General features: G+C 37.0%; 1 protein-coding gene across 8 annotated transcripts in view; it reads left to right on the top strand.

Annotated features, from left to right (window-relative positions):
* The window catches only part of LYST (lysosomal trafficking regulator), an 82332-nt gene that overhangs the window by 50136 nt on the left and 15710 nt on the right, over window positions 1-16486 (top strand). For all 8 annotated transcript variants that reach the window (XM_057414532.1, XM_057414536.1, XM_057414534.1 and 5 more), the window contains 17 exons: window positions 205-382; window positions 1225-1394; window positions 2497-2727; window positions 3776-3942; window positions 4449-4601; window positions 6006-6197; window positions 6715-6893; window positions 8528-8734; window positions 10401-10577; window positions 11039-11115; window positions 12164-12352; window positions 13085-13230; window positions 13310-13406; window positions 14077-14138; window positions 14498-14553; window positions 15562-15714; window positions 16053-16297. In XM_057414532.1, the coding sequence (XP_057270515.1) occupies window positions 205-382; window positions 1225-1394; window positions 2497-2727; window positions 3776-3942; window positions 4449-4601; window positions 6006-6197; window positions 6715-6893; window positions 8528-8734; window positions 10401-10577; window positions 11039-11115; window positions 12164-12352; window positions 13085-13230; window positions 13310-13406; window positions 14077-14138; window positions 14498-14553; window positions 15562-15714; window positions 16053-16297 (2679 nt within the window). The remainder of the gene's footprint in view (window positions 1-204; window positions 383-1224; window positions 1395-2496; window positions 2728-3775; window positions 3943-4448; window positions 4602-6005; window positions 6198-6714; window positions 6894-8527; window positions 8735-10400; window positions 10578-11038; window positions 11116-12163; window positions 12353-13084; window positions 13231-13309; window positions 13407-14076; window positions 14139-14497; window positions 14554-15561; window positions 15715-16052; window positions 16298-16486) is intronic.

Genomic DNA, 16486 nt, shown 5'->3' with positions numbered 1-16486 from the left:
AATAGTTCTAGTCAGATTATCCTTTTTGCTCTCTGCCATCCAAAAGTAAGTGTTAATGAAGAGTGGTAATAGGAGTCTTGGAGAAATGCTAGCCATATTTCCTCTTTCCTCTTCTACCCAAGAGTAGCAAAAGATTATGCATTTTTTTAATATTTCCTGTTTCTAGACAAGAAACTGTAGTGCAATATATTCCTCTGTTTTCAGATGTACAGAAGACTATCTTGTGCTTATCTGTTGCGGGTTATATGACCTCTTGCGTGGAGTTCTCCTAATCCTACCAGATATCATGCTAGAAGATGTGATGGACAAACTTATCCAACCTGATTATCTTATAGTTCTCGTGAACCACCCATCTCCTCTCATACAACAAGGAGTTATTAAAGTAGGTCTATGCAAAATGCTTTCAGCTAAAAAATTACAAACTAGCGTTGTTAACATGTTGGAAATATCAGGTTTTTTAAATACCTTTTAATTTGCTTTCAATAATTTTCTAGGTTTATTTCTGAGTTTTAAGATATATTTCCACCCCCACACAACACAATTTTGAATCTTGCAATAGGTAAATATAGTCTATGATCTAAGCCAGAGTATACCACAGCTTTACTGATGTAAATGGAAGCAACAGTGCAGGAAGTTGGTAACAGTCTCTTGAGTGTTAAATTCATGATGCATTCTGTTAAATTAAGGTGCAGGCAAAGTTTTGACTAGTAACATGGTTGACTTTCAGTTATGCCGGTGTATCTGTGGCCTGAAAGAGGACTTGAGACTTCAGACTGTTTTCAGAGATTTTTGTAGTATTGACAAAGACGGTGTTCCTGGATGGTAACATTATGTAGATTTAAAACTACATGGATTTCTGTTTTAATTTCAGGAAGAATAAGATTATGCAACTTTATTAACAAAAATTGCATACACACCAAAGTGCAGTATATAACAAGTATAGAAAGTCTGAATGTATTTATATATGCATTCTGACTGTGTGATTTCATCTCCTCCACTCCCACCCCAGTTGACTAAAAACCAAAGTCTTCATATTAAAAGGATAGTCAGCTGACAATTGTAACAGGGCACCATAGATGGCAGTTACAATAGTGCAACTGATGTTTTTAATCTGAAATTTTAATTTTTTTATTTCAAACTATTCAAGCCACAGATGAGCTTAACTTTCACAGGAGTTATTTTAAATATTTAACTCTTACATCATAATTATGCATTTATTTTTAGTTGTTGGATGCATATTTCAACAGAGCAAGGAGGGAGCAGAAGGAGAAGTTCTTAAAGAATCGGGGCTTCTCCTTGCTAGCCAACCAGCTGTACCTTCACCAGGGGACTCAGGAAGTTGTAGAGTGCTTTTTGGAAATGCTCTTTGGCCGCTCTGTTGGCTTGGATGAAGAGTAAGTTAATGCTTTGCTTTTGCATCCTGTAGCTTATTTTAAGTATAAGCAGTGAGCCTTGTAGGAGGCAAGGGTATGTGATAGATTTCTAATTTCTATTCTCTTCCTAGCAGTCAACAACCATAAAAAAAAATGTTCCTTGAAAACTGTTTTGAAATGTTTTGCCTTGTGCCTTTAACATTTCAATGTATTAAACTTCTTATGACTACTGTGGCCCTTAAGCTGTTTGTAAGCAACTTCCTCTAATGGGTGCTATCAGCTGGGAATTTCTAAACCCTCAGCCTCCCTGAGGCCTTGGAGGCCTTTGTACTTCAAATGTCCTGTAATTGGTTTAACTCTTCCTCTTCTGAGCCCACACAGAACTCTGATTTATATCCTTAGATGTTTTAAGCAGCAGTCACTATACTGCTGCTCCTGGATTTTGATAGGTGATTAAGGAAAAAGCTTGATGCCACAGTTGCTTCCTTGGCTTAGCCCTGAGTTTAAATCCCTATTTCCTTTAGAAAAATCCCACAGGTATGCCATTTCCTTGAATCAAAGAGCCCCCTCATACTGAGAGGAAAGATTACCTCTAAGACAACTATCTAAATAAATTCCATTAAGTAGTCTGACTACTTAATGTTTGTACAGGGAGAACATGCATCTAAGGTTTAGTCAGCAGTGCAAAACTTAATGAAACTTCAGAAGTAATGGATATAGGACATCAAGCCTGCTGTCAGTATATTGTTATATCGATGCCATGCTCTATCTGATTTCTTGACAGACTGTGCCAGTTGTAATACTTATAACTGGAAAGGTGATTTGTCATATTCTACATTGATTAAAAACAAAACCAAACCTCTGTTTTAATGAAATTTGTATTGTAGATGGTAGTTAGCTGAAGCTTCAGATATACTTTTAAGATACTTTGTTTCCTTGCGGTGCTTTGAAGTGTTTATTTTGCTCCATGTTTTATAACTTTTAGCAGACAGGTGTTGTTACTGCAATGAAATGTAGGAAATTATCATCTACTTCTTAGCCAAAATACTCATAGAGACTGGTATTCCAGTTGCATATACCAGGTTGCTATTTAAATGATGTCACAAACATTTTATGTTAATAGATTTGATCTGGAAGATGTCAAGAATGTTGGACTCTTTCGAAAATGGTGTGTCATTCCTGTTCTGGGTCTTATTGAGAACTCTCTGTATGATAATGTTCTGCTGCATAACTGCTTCTGTCTCCTGCTACAAATCATGAATTCCTGTTCAAAAGTTGCAGACCTACTGCTTGATAATGGTTTGCTCTACGTGTTGTGTAATACATTGGCTGCTCTTAATGGACTGGAAACAAAGTGAGTATTGTATCATTTTCATATCATTGGACATCATTGTATGAATGATACATTTATATCATTGTATCATGTACAATTGTAACGATTGTATCATTGTTGCTATGAAATAGGCCAGGCACAACCTGAAGTCTAGCAAAAATTACAATTTTTTTTTTGTTGTACTTTGTAAAATGATCAGAGAGAATGTACAAAATAATACTCTTTATGAGGCTTTAGGATTTAATTATACCTGTAAGTGAAAATTGATGTTTAGCTGTCCAGTTCAAACAAAGGAATGCAAGATGTTCTTTCCATACCTTAAACTTTCAAGTGATAAACTTTGTGACATCTTAAAATGCAAACCTGTCATACTGTGAGCACTTTGGATGCTTTTTCTACTAAAACTCACCTGAACAGTAAGATAAAGGTCCAGGAGATGGTAGCATTCTACTGTATCTGTAGGTAAACTCTCCTGTGCTGCCTGTGATTTAATATTTGAGAATTTGAGAAAACTAAATTACTTCATTAATTGCATGCATTCTGTACTTTAAGAAAGGCTATTCAGTGAAGGAAGGAGAGATGCGTTTTAGTTAATTTATTTCTTTGGTTGGTATCCTGCATAAATAGAGATTTCCTTTTTACCCCAGTATGGTTAAAGTTTAGCGTAGTTACAAAGTGAGATACTACCCTGTTGGTTTTTGATTTTTTTTTTTTGTGGGTTTGTTGGTTTTTTTGGGGGGGAGGGGGGGTGGGAAATACAGGATTTCAGACCTGTTCTTTAATTTAAAAATCTGGTAGTAACACATCATTGCTTTTCCAATATAACTTTGTCGCAATTTTAATGCTAGATTGTCTCAAAGAATTGCAGGTATCCAGGCTGCTAAGGTTAATGTTAAAGAGGCATCTTTTGATTAGTGTTCCAGTCTTCAGGAGTAATATTTTAACATAAAGTACAATATAATATTAGATACAGTTGGCAAAAGTAACAAGGGGAATAGTAATGTGTCTTGTTATGGGTTACAATCTATTAGAATTGTAATGTTTCTGGTAACTACAACTTTGTTTGCAGCATTCCCTTGAATGACTACAAGTTACTTGCATGTGATATACAACAGCTGCTAGTAGCAGTTGCAATTCATGCCTGCAGCTCCTCAGGTTCTCAGTATTTTCGTGTTATTGAAGACCTCATTGTGCTGCTGGGTCATCTTCAAAATAGTAAAAATGCAAGGATGCAAAGTAAGTTATCTGTTTATTTTTGGGGTCATGGGACTGGAGGAGTAAATCCCTTCCCCACTGATTTTTGTTTAATGTTCCTGCTGAGGGAGAAGGGGGAGTTTCCTGGTGATGGATATTTTTCTTCCAAGTGGTTCTTGAAGTAGTAGTTTTCCTCAGGAGTCTGCCTTGTGGTAAAGAATTTTTTACTGCTAATCTGAACAAACAATAAATCATTAAGGGCATTTAAATGGAAATGTTCTATATAGTTTGATTTAGCTTATTTCAGGATAAGCAAATTCAACAGCTTTTCCATGAGAGCTCACTTGCGGACTGTCTGTATCTGTGAAATAATGAGGGGACTTCTGTGGAATCAAGAGCTTTAGCTCTTGGCATGTTTTGTATATTTTTTACTTGTTACAGACATCTGGTAAAAAAAAATCTTGGAACTAGATGATCTTAAGGTCCTTTCCAACCCTAACAATTCTATGATTCTATGTCAGGTATCCTTTGTATGCCTCTTTCTGTAGGTATCGCAGTTGTTCTTCAGTTAAGAGTTCTTCAAGCAGCCATTGAATTAATAAAAACTACAGCAAACCAGGATGCTCAGGAGCAGGTTGGTTCAGTCCCATCACAATCTGCACCACATCGTGCCATGTTTCAAAAGCGTAAAGGGATTGCTGGTGAGTACCTGAAGTGTAATATCCTTGTACCTTTTCCTGTATGTATTACTTTCAAACTATAATTTCAGTGATCCAACAAATGGGTCCAGTTGCTTTGCTTTATCTGTGGATTTGCTTTATAAATCAATAAACATATTTTTAGAATAGTATAGCCTGTACCCATTTTGAACTTGTGGGGTTTTGTATTAGGATGAGGAAGTAGGATACAAAAATGAAATCTTTCACCTTGCTCTCACTGCAGTGTCTAAAGCCAAATATTACCTTTTTTTGGGATTCTCTTCAATTCACAAGTTACTAAAAAACATCTTTACTAAGTAATTCATAGTGGTTTTAGTAGCCAACTTCACAGTAAGGAAACACCAAAATGAAGTTATTGCTTGTAATTTTAACAGAGCTATGATGGGGTTTGCATTGTTGCACAACTTCCAATTAGTTAACATTTTGAAGTAAATACGTGGCAGTCCAAATTTATAGTTGGGAATGTGAGATTTCTAGATTCCACTGTGGTTGTGCTTGTAAAACACTCGTACAGTTCTAGCTGTAGAAGTAATACTTGCTGTGTATTTAATAGCTTATGAATCACGTAAAGGTTTTGGAGTTTTCTGGCTGGAAATTTATTTTTATATATCTCCTATGAATGAAGCTGTATTTAAGACTTTGTACAAGGTAGTTTTAAAACCTGACATGTATTTGATTTAAAAAACAAACAAACAAACAATACCAAAAACCTGCCTCAAACTAAGAAAACTGCTGTTAGTCCCAGTTACTCCAGGCCTCTCTATCAGCCTCGGTAAGTATAGTGAAAATACTTTTTATATCAGCAAGTCTGGTAAGGCACTAAATATGACTCAAAAAAATAGTTATTTCTGAAAGAAGCAAGTTCAGTCAAGGCCTACCAGTTCATTTCAAGAAAATTTTAATGAATATTCTTCCAAGTTAGAAATAGTACTTCTATTGAAATTAGTGGCAATGGCTGTGGTACAAAATGTTGTTTATAAACTTTTAATACAACTGATGACTCATTTGTGCTGATAAACATACTTTGATATGCAGTAATTCTCTTGCATGGTTAATTTTTAATCCTTTATCATCATTATACAGTAAAAAGATAAAAATTACTGTTAGAATCTGCTTTACACCAATACAAGTTGTAGAATAAATATGATCCTGAGAATAACTCATTTCAAAGTATAATTTCCTGAATTTTGTATATTTATTTTCCAATAGAAAAGCTTTTAAAAGAAAGACAAACTTCCAGATAACATGTATGTTCTCTTCAATAGTTATGTATTTCAAATGTTTCATTTCCTTAAATGATATGAGCTCTTTGGATGAAAGCAGTTGCTGAATGATTAACTCTTTGTGTATTTTATGAAGATGCTATTAGTGTTTCTCCCTTTAAAGGCTCCAAAAAGTTTCCGCTTGCTCAGTCTGATGCTCTGCTGATGAAAATGCGCTCACTAGCAAGTGAGGAATTCAATATGATGATGCAGCGGAGAATGAGCCAAGAAAATCCTATTCAAGCCACTGAGGCGGAGTTTGTACAAAGGTTACAGAGGCTGGCTGTTCTAGCTGTTAACAGGCTCATTTATTTAGGTAGGATTTCCTTTTGTTCATCTCTGTTTTGACAGCTAGTGTAGTGCTGTATGAAAAATGGGTTCTTGCTTTTGAAAGTGTTGAAATGTTTGAGAGGAAATTAATACCGCTGATGCTAGTTTAATGGATTTAACCATTCTCTCAGTAATTTGTCTCTCAGTATTATATAACTGACAATCTGGATACAGTTTTTATCTGAATGAACCAGATGAGTTGTTTTAATTCTATGTTAGTACATTCATGCATTAACTGCCTGAATTATTACCTGAAGATTTAACTCTGCAAAAGGGAGCATCTGTTCTCTGTAAGTTTATTAGTTTGCATGTTTCTGTGAGCTGGCTACATTTTGTTAGCAAGACTTGATGACTTCAGGGGCTAGTTCAAATCCCACAGAAGAAAGGGGTATGTATAGTAAATATAGTAGTAAAGGCAGTATTTGATTTAATGCCAACTGAAGGATCATAGGTTTGTCTTGCTTTAGATGGTACTGATCAGTATGTGCTTCTTTAATTTTAAGCATCTACTGAAGAGTGCCTTGATGTACTGGGTATCACAGAAAATACAAATCAAAGCAAACTTTCAGCATCCCAGCTGGAAGTTCCTGAAGAGGAAAACCAGCGTGATCTGCCTAGCAGAACAAATCCTTTTCTTAAAGAAATATTCAAAATGTTGGTGGAAGGCGTCAAAGTAGCCATTGTAAGTAATTAGATATTGTCCACATTAAATAAAGAATGTTTCATAAAGTTTCTTTATTGGGAACTTTTAATGCATGAAATCTTCTGTCCATAAATGCTTTTCTTACTGTCTTAATTAAGCTATGGCATTAAAAAGTCTGCTTAGCCTCCCAGTTACTCTGCAGTTGTAAAACAATAAATGCATCTGTTCTAATTTTTACCTTAACATTTAGCAAAACTGTGCTTCTTAGACAAGCACACTAGACTTCTGTGTGGTCCACAAATTTGCTTTGTCTCTTAAACCTCAACATTTCAGTTTGGAGCCTATAAAACAACATCTGCTGTGCATCCACAGGTTATAGAGAGTTTGGGCAATTTGTGTCTATAATATATTTTAGAGTTGAGAAGGAGAGTTTTCTTTGTCAGTTGTAGCCAAAGGGTTGAGAGTTTACTAGGGTACAGGCGGTAGCCTGTTCACCTATCCAAGGTGATTGGGTTTTGCTTGAGTAATTTGAAATATTTTATTGGAAAACAACTTGCTGTTTTTTCTTTATTTCTCTTAGACCATCTTTATAAAAAGTAGCTCAACCTAATTTTCTTTCTAGCTCTGGAAAATTAAGTTTGTTAGGTCGAAGGAGGTGATCCTGCCCCTCTACTCCGCTCTTGTGAGACCTCACTTGGAGTATTGTGTACAGTTCTAGTGTCCTCAACATAAGAAGGATATGGAACTGTTGGAACAAGTCCAGAGGAGGGGCTGGAGCACCTCCCATATGAAGACAAGCTGAGAAAGTTGAAGCTGTTCAGCCTGGAGAAGAGAAGGCTGCATGGAGACCTCATAGCAGCCTTCCAGTATCTGAAGGGAGCCTACAAGGATGCTGGGGAGGGACTCTTTATTAGGGACTGTAGTGATAGGACAAGGGGTAATGGGTTAAAACTTGAACAGGGGAAGTTTAGACTGGATATAAGGAGGAAGTCCTTTACTGTAAGGGTGGTGAGGCACTGGAATGGGTTGCCCAAGGAAGTTGTGAATATTCTATCCCTGGTGGTGTTCAAGGCCAGTCTTGACAGTCTTGGACAAAGTCTTGGTTGTCATGGTTTAGTGTTTGTCCCTGCCCATGGCAGGGGGGTTGGAACTAGATGATCTTAAGGTTCTTTCTGACCCTAGCTATTCTATCTTTCCATCATGCTTTAGTTGTACTTACCGAAGATGGCAGTTTCCTTTTTGTGAGCACAAGTACCTCAGTCCAATGCCTGGTTTCTAAGCTTTTGATGTAATTCATTCAGAAGCAGGTGATTAACATAGGACTACTAATTAAAATAAGCAAAAAAACCCTTTTATTTTTAAACCCTCTACATCACAATTCACACTGTTTGGATTGTATAGTCCATCTAACTGAAAATCCATTTTTTTTCCTTAATATTGGCAGATTGAGAAAAATGTGCTTATTTTCCTAGAATGAATAAGCCCTTCTTCAGCTTTTAGTAGAACAGGTTTTAAACTTTAATAATGATCTTTAAACTAAAATTAAATGCTTTATTTTGGTAGAGGAATCTTTTGTCTTTACATTTTGATTGTATTAACTGTGTGTTGTGTAATGTGAAAAACTTGGTAAATGCAAATTCTAACTCTGTAATATTAAAAAACCTCTTACTTAGGGCACCAGCAGAATGAATGCACCAAAGCAACAGTGGAAGCGAATCCTTTTGTCCTGTAAAGACACATTCCGTACACAACTCGGCAGGCTTGTTGTACATAACTTGTCTCCAACAAGGCCACTGCAAGAGAGAAAACAAACTTTGGAGATGGTACATGAAATAAATCACCAAGAGATTATGCGTGACTGTCTCAGCCCAAATTTGCAAGTAAGTTCAAGAGTGTGGAAAAAGTTTGTAAAACCTGTATTCAATGCTTTTGTTTAAATTTTACAGTTATTTAGAACTGTACATAGCTAAAGTTGTTTGCTGATGTTTTAGCAATGTTTAGTGTAATGAGAAAGCTATGTCATACAAAATGCTTATGTGTACCTCTGAAATTGCTATATTACCTTGAGGGTAGACGGTTTTCTAAAAGGCAGGGTAGAATGATAATCATAGAATCATAGAATGGTTTGGGTTGGAAAAGACCTTAAGATCATCTAGATCCAACCCCCCTGCCTTCGGGAAGGATGCCTCACACTAGACCATGTTGCCCAAGGCTCTCTCCAGCCTGGCCTTGAACACTGCCAGGAATGGAACACTAACAACTTGTTTGGATAATGAAGTGCCAGTGCCTCACCACCCTCACAGTAAAGAACTTCTTCTTTGTATCTAACCTGAACTTTCCCTGTTTAAGCTTAAACCTGTTACCCCTTGTCCTATCTCTACAGTCTTTGATGAAGAGCCCCTCTCTAGTGTCCTTGCAGGCCCCTTTCAGATATCGGAAGGCTGCTAAGAGGTCTAAATGATGATGTCTGTAATGTCTAGATCTGTTGACTCTGTAGCACATCAACATCACATCTCCATTGTAGGGCAGAAGCAAAAGGTTGTACTAGTTTTAACATGAAGAATTTTACTAAGGATGCTAGAACTTAAGCAGATTAATGAAGGAACTCTGCCTTGGAACTCTCAACTGCAGATTTCCTGAAACTTGTAAGAACTGATTGCCACTGGATTTTAAGAGGCAGTCAGTCCTCGATCAAAGCAGTACTCTATCTTTTCTTACTTAGCCTTTATTGATTCTTAAAGTGGTATTATGTATTCTATGTTCTTAACTCAAATAGCCAAACCGTTTCCCCTGCCTTTCTGGGCTTGTCAGGAAGAAGCTTCTCTTGATTGTACCCTTGGTGCACATTTTAAAGAAAACATTTCTTAGAGCCATGATCAGAAACGGGGTAAGAATGTTGCTGTTTGAGATCTTTGGGAACTGCAAGAATGAAAGAAATTGCGTAAGATGGGCCACAGTTTGACTTACTATATACTAATGAGAGAAAGTGCTTATTGGATGAACCTATGACACTTACATGTTTCTGATATGTTGTTCAGTTGACACTTTTACTAGTAAGAAAAGAGCTGACATTCTAGAAGTGGCTGCTTTGGGAGAGTGTCACATTGAGTGCATTTATGCCCTGTGTCTGCTTAATTTCATTATGTCAGCTCTAATTTGGTTACTCAAATAAGGTGTAGCATTACTGCCAGGCAAAAAACAGGAGTGCCTAGCACATATTTCGTGAAGTATAAACAAGGCTGCAGGAGCTGAGTCCTTGGAAAAGAAACTTGGATTTCCTATAAGCCATTTGAAAAGTCTCAAGATGGTAGAGGAAATTTTAGCATGTGGAGGATTAAATTCAGCATATTTTCTACTTTCATAAAAGTTGCTCTTCAAACATTAAAATGGGCATTTTTTAAAAATCACAGAAGAATTAGAAGAAATCTGCCCAGGCTGACTAGGAAAAGGAATAAAGCTGAAATTACAACCTGCTCAGCGTTGTGTTGTGGAAATGAGAATAATCATGCATTTGTTTTCCTGTCTTCCCTTCTTTTCATCTTCTAGCATGGACCTAAATTAGTGCTTTATTTGTGTGAATTAATGCACAATCACAGTGATGAAATGACCAAAGAAGAGCAAAGAGCAGTAGGAGACCTTGTGAATACGTTGAAATGTTGTGGCTATAAATGCATTCCCCTGAGCCCCCAACCAAAACCAGATCTAATAAAAGCTTTGAAAGAGGTTTGTGAATAGAAATTATACTTCAAAAAGTGGATATATTTGAGACAATTCTCTGTAAGATGGGGTCAGAATTTTACTGCAGACAATGGTTTTGTTTGTTTTGTGCATGGTTTATGCTTTTGGGGACTCTTTGGGTTCTGAATACTTCTGTCGCTCATATTCAATGCTTCACAGGAAGCACATGCTGGATCTTCTTGGTTAAACATATTACTTAACCCATACAAAGGCAAGAGTTTGTAATTAGCTACTGGTGTAGCTCGTTTGGGGAAGAATTTTTATGGTTCCTTTAAAAAAATACAAAATTTAGATATAATGTAATAAAACTGTGGTAACTGAAATGATGTCTTGATGGTTTTAAATACTGTGAAGGTATCAGTTGAACAATTTTGTTGGCACATCCGTTAACTTCTGCTTCTTTATTTTGTCCTTTAAAAAAAGTAATGTATAAAACTTTCATTCAGGATCAGAAGAAATACGAGATGGAAGAAGGTGTGAACAAAGCTGCTTGGGAGAAGACAATGGCTAACAATCGGCAAAAGTAAGTGCCACCTTAAAGGGGGTGCATGGATCAGTTTTTGCTCATTTGGCATTTCACCCTGTCCTGGGTTCAGCAGTAGCAGTCATGTTTCTCCTCCTTGGTAGCTGGTGCAGTGCAGTGTTTTGACTTTCGGCTCGGGAACAGAGCTGATAGCGATGTTTTGGTTTGGCCAAGGACTTTGTGAGCCTCATGCTCTGCCAGGGAGGAGGGGAAGCCGGGAGGAAGCAGAGACAGGACACCTGACCCAAACTGACCGAAGAGGTATTCCATACCACAGCACGTCATGCCCAGGATGTAACTGGGAGTTAGCCGGAAAAAATTTTAAAGCTGTTGTATCTCTCCATTCACCTTTCCTGTTATGGGCTGTGCAATAAATGTAAGGCAGGTGCCCCTGCAACTAACTGATCTTCAGTGAATAAAACATTGTATTAATTGTATTATTTTAGCACTATTTGGAGCTATGTAGACTGCTGCTATTTGGCATAATGTAAATTTTGGTAGCTTGTGGTGGATCAGGAGGTTTTTTTTTCCCGTTAATTTAGATTGTAAGTTTTGCCGAAAAAATCAGGTCTGAGATGCACACACGTTTCAGTGTAGGTAACTAATAGCTGTAAAGGTCAGCTCAGTTAAGAGAAGACTTTACTATATTAAATATCTTAAGAGATTTGAGCAGTGGTAAATTACTATTCTTAAGATGTTTATTATAATGACTATACATTAACTAGTAAGCCATACTAATAGGTATCTGTTGATCTGATGGCTTAGCTTGGCTTTTGCCACAAGTAATAGCTTTTTTGAAAGGCTAAGAAGCAGAAGTTATTCCTGAGTATTGTGAAAATCATGTAGGCTAAGCTGCTTTGCATCTGCCATAATGACCTATGGGTCCTGAGTATTGTGAAAATCATGTAGGCTAAGCTGCTTTGCATCTGCCATAATGACCTATGGGTATCTATTGCCAAGCTGACTGTGTCTGATAGGGCATTTTGGTGTCTTGACTTCCCTTTTCAGTGTGTTTATTTGACATTTTGAAACAACTCTCTTTCCTCAGTCTCTTTCAACGTCTGGATACAAAATCTAAAGACATTTCTAAAATAGCCGGAGACATCACACAAGCTGTGTCTCTGTCACAAGGAATGGAAAGAAAGAAAGTAATCCAGCACATCAGGGGGATGTATAAGGCAGAGCTAAGTGCCAGCAGACACTGGGAGGAACTTGTTCAGCAGCTTACCCATGATCGGTAAGTTGTTCTCTCATCCCAGTGAAAAAATGAGAGGAGACAGACTCTATGCCTGATACATGCTTCTCATTCTTCTTAGAGGTAAATGAAATGTAGATGATTAGCAAAAGTAATTCTCATTTTAACATCATATGTTTAAAGACTTGATTTATTCTTCAATTTTTCGGGGTTAGTAGCCAAGTCCTGTTTCTGTGCCATTTAGACAGCGTTTTTGGCAGATATATTTTGCTCTACTAGAATGAAGAATGTCATAAAAAAAATGCCATATCTGGCATTACACTGATGAAATAACAACATTTTGGGGGTCATGTTATTCACATTAGCATACAGGTATTGTGGTCACTAATCTGCGTAGAGCAAAAGATGTCTTGACAAAAAACAAAACAATGATATTTTTACCAGTACAGAACAAGTATTATGCCATGCTTGCAGCAGCCGAGTTTTCAAAATAAAGTATTGGATGCATTGTATTGCTGCTCTGATCAGAAATAAAGTATTGGATGCATTGTATTACTGTTCTGATCAGAATTTGCCATTTCAAGAGCAGTCTTGCAGTAGTAGCTCATGAGTAGTCAGTCAGTGGGGTAGCTTATGAGAATAAATTACAGATTCAGTCTTTTGATACTTTTTCAGAAAAAATTGCCCAGTGTATTACTCTAAAAATTTTGCCTTTCTACTATTTAAAGAAAAACAGAATGCATAAACATGTATACTCTTACCTTTTTTCTTTAGAGCACTCTGGTATGACCCAGTCTATTACCCAACTTCTTGGCAACTGGATCCAACAGAGGGCCCAAACAGAGAGAGGCGTCGGTTGCAGAGATGCTACCTGACTATTCCAAACAAGTACCTTCTCCCAGACAGGCAGAAACAGGAAGGTAATTACAACATGTTCTAAGAGCATACCTCAACTGTAATGACTGCTAGTGCCTTATCATTTGTGGGTTTTTTTTATAGGCATGATAAAAACTCCATTATCTTATCTATTTGAAGACAAAACACATTCTTCTCACTCTTCTACTGTAAAGGACAAAGCTGCAAGTGAACATATAAGGTAGGGTTTGAGTAACGATTACCTCTTTCCTGCCTTCTACTATTCCAATGAAACAGTTCCACTTACCTTTTTGTCTAAATAAAAATTGAAAAATAATTGAGATAAGAGACTTTTCTGCTGTACTCGTGAGCAAAAGATCAGAGTTACCAACATGTATATTTTCTGATTCTTTAAACAGTCTATCTCCACGACTTCAGAAATCATTAAAAGCAAACACCGTTTGGTGTGATATGGGCATGGGACTTCTGTGTGATAACCTGATGGGATTTCTTTACTTATTTGTCACTTAGATATCTAAGACAGGCAGTGCTACTATATCTGGTAGGTCTTTTCATCAGTGTTCAAAAGTAAATTGTATTTTCATCTTCACTGCTTTTATCATTGTGCTACTCAAGTCTGCAACTGTGTCAATTTGCCATCTATTACAGGCCTAAAATAATACATCTATACTGCCTAAAACCGCCAAGAGCACACAAAGAAATAAATACAAATACAGTAATGTGCAAGTCCAGAGAGCTGAGGTTCTGTTTTCTTCCCTTCCTTGGGATTTGAACCATTAGAATCATGATGTTGAAAAGTCTGAAATGGTAGCCTTTGAGGCTGTTAATCTTGGGTACTTGCTGAAAGGTACATAAATCCATGGGCAATAATACACTTTGAAATATTTCAGAGTTAATCGAAGATGTGTAAGTGTAGCACCTTCTAGAGAGACTGCTGGTGAACTGCTGCTAGGTAAGTAGATTTTGCAGTCCTTGTAAATATTTTTGTGTAAGGTTCTCCTGTATACATAAACTCAGCTGTTTTTAAAGTAATTGAGTTTGTATTACATCTACTTTATAGATAAGTTTTGCTTTATTTCCTTGTTATTTGCATGAGTGCTATTTGGACTGTAGATAGGTTTTAAAGTTGCAGACTTAAAAACTTAAACTTGCTAAAAGATGTGGAATGATAAATTCTATTTCTGTCAAGTACTGTCTTGCCCAGGTACTATTCTTAGTATTCCTAACCCTTGGACGCTGATTACATAACACTAAGATGCATTATACAAAAAGTAGTATCATGTACCTTTTTACAACTATTTTTTCCTGCAGGAAAATGTGGCATGTATTTTGTTGAAGACAATGCTTCAGACACAATTGAAAACTTGGTAAGTATTGAAGCATATTGTCTAGCTTTTAATATTTCCAAACTATGACCATGAGTAACTTTTGTCTACTGCCACTGAGATTGCCAGAGTACTGGAGTCAGATGTCTCTGGAAAGGCCAGCCAGACTGACTAGCACTACAGTTAGAGGTCTCTGGACAAGGCTTCTGTTGCCTCTGGCTGTGGAATTGGTGGTGACAGAAAAAAGCAAAGATGTGGGCCTGGGGTTGGGAGGGGATGAGGAGGGATGTGGGGAGGCTTCTGTACAATGTTGGTTGTTGCTCTGAGTTCAACAGTGTAAGTGCTTGAGCTTTCTTTGATCTGCACACAAGAACTTTTCTTACTGGAAGCTGGAGCACTAGGAAGTACAGAAACTCACAAGTGTATGAACTGTGCTGTACTCTGTAGCATAGGATGTTCTTACTGCCCCCTTATCCTGTACAAGAGAGGACTATCTCATGGAGGAAACTGGACCTGATCTAATCCTTTTGATAATATGTCAGAGCCTTTGTATAAGCTTATACATCCAAGAGACATGTCAGAAAAATAAAGATATGGTCTATATTGCTGAAAGCATAAAACTATTTTCAGGGAGCTCTTCCATGCATCCATTAAGCATACAGCTGCTGTGATTTAAGATGTTACTAGCTGTTTTGCTGCTTTGTCTTTCATATAACTGTCAGAATTGAGATTTGTGGCAAAGCTTTACTTGCTCTGGTTGGCTGTCCGATATTTTAACTTAAGAGATAGTGAAAAGATGGCATTAGGTGTTAGTTGAGTTACCTGAGGAGTATGCATGTCCACTCTCTTGAGGAGAGTGGAGGGTGGGAAACATGTATGAAGAAAATCACAGTAATGTTTTAAAGAATCACAGCAAAATTAAAGTTTGCCTTACAAATGGCTACATGCTGGCTGCATTTAAAGGTAGGCTGCTGCAACCCTTAAAGAAGAAGGATTTCTTCTGTAAAAACCTACTGTTCAAAACAACTTTTTCAATTGCAAATTCTGCAGAGTTTTCATGGAGAAACTGAACCAGCATCGTTTTCTTGGACTTATGAGGAAATTAAGGAAGTTCATAAGCGCTGGTGGCAGTTAAGAGACAATGCCGTGGAAATATTTCTAACAAATGGCAGGACTTTACTGTTGGCTTTTGATAACACAAAGGTAATGTGGCACTGATGCATAATATATCAAAGCATTTTGCTTTGTTGCCTTAACAGGTATGTTCATGCCTTGTTTTTTAAGGAGACCTGTTGCATGGATTAATTAATTTCTGTCTAATAACTTTGAATGAACTTTGCTCAGCTAGACTGCTAGACAAACACAGTCATGTTGTAAAACACATCTCTGATGTACTAAGACACAGAAGAATCTTAGTAATGCTAAACAGTAGTGCATTATGGCATATATCTGGAAATTTGTAAAATTAGAGAAACTTACTAAGTCTTGATAGTTTGAAGCTTTTTAAATTATGTGATTAAAGCTGTGGTGTTTTCTCCTAGGTCCGTGATGATGTGTACCACAACATCTTAACTAACAATTTGCCTAACCTTTTGGAATATGGAAATATTACTGCTTTGACCCACCTGTGGTGCACAGGACAGATTACTAACTTTGAATATCTGACTCATTTAAACAAACATGCGGGCCGTTCCTTCAATGATCTCATGCAGTATCCAGTATTTCCTTTTATACTTTCTGACTACATCAATGAAACGCTGGACCTAAATGATCCATCAGTATATAGGTAATATGAAATGTTTGGAACTGGTTATTTCCAAAGAGTTGAACTGATCATCCAGTATAGCTTTTTAACTTCATTGTACTAAACTGCACACATATGCAAATGGAATTGTTCGGGGGCAAGCCTGATCTGTAGTAACTCTGGGCTTGTTATAATAAGTGAGTGCTTCACCTCAAATATTTAAATAAAATG

This window comes from Pezoporus wallicus, unplaced genomic scaffold, assembly GCF_028554395.1.
Source record: "Pezoporus wallicus isolate ANWC-B61680 ecotype Strahan unplaced genomic scaffold, APGP_CSIRO_Pwel_v1 contig_8042, whole genome shotgun sequence".
In the NCBI taxonomy this organism is placed as follows: Eukaryota; Metazoa; Chordata; class Aves; order Psittaciformes; family Psittacidae; genus Pezoporus; species Pezoporus wallicus.
Note: the sequence above shows the minus strand (reverse complement) of the source record. Positions and strands in the feature narration are given on the sequence as shown.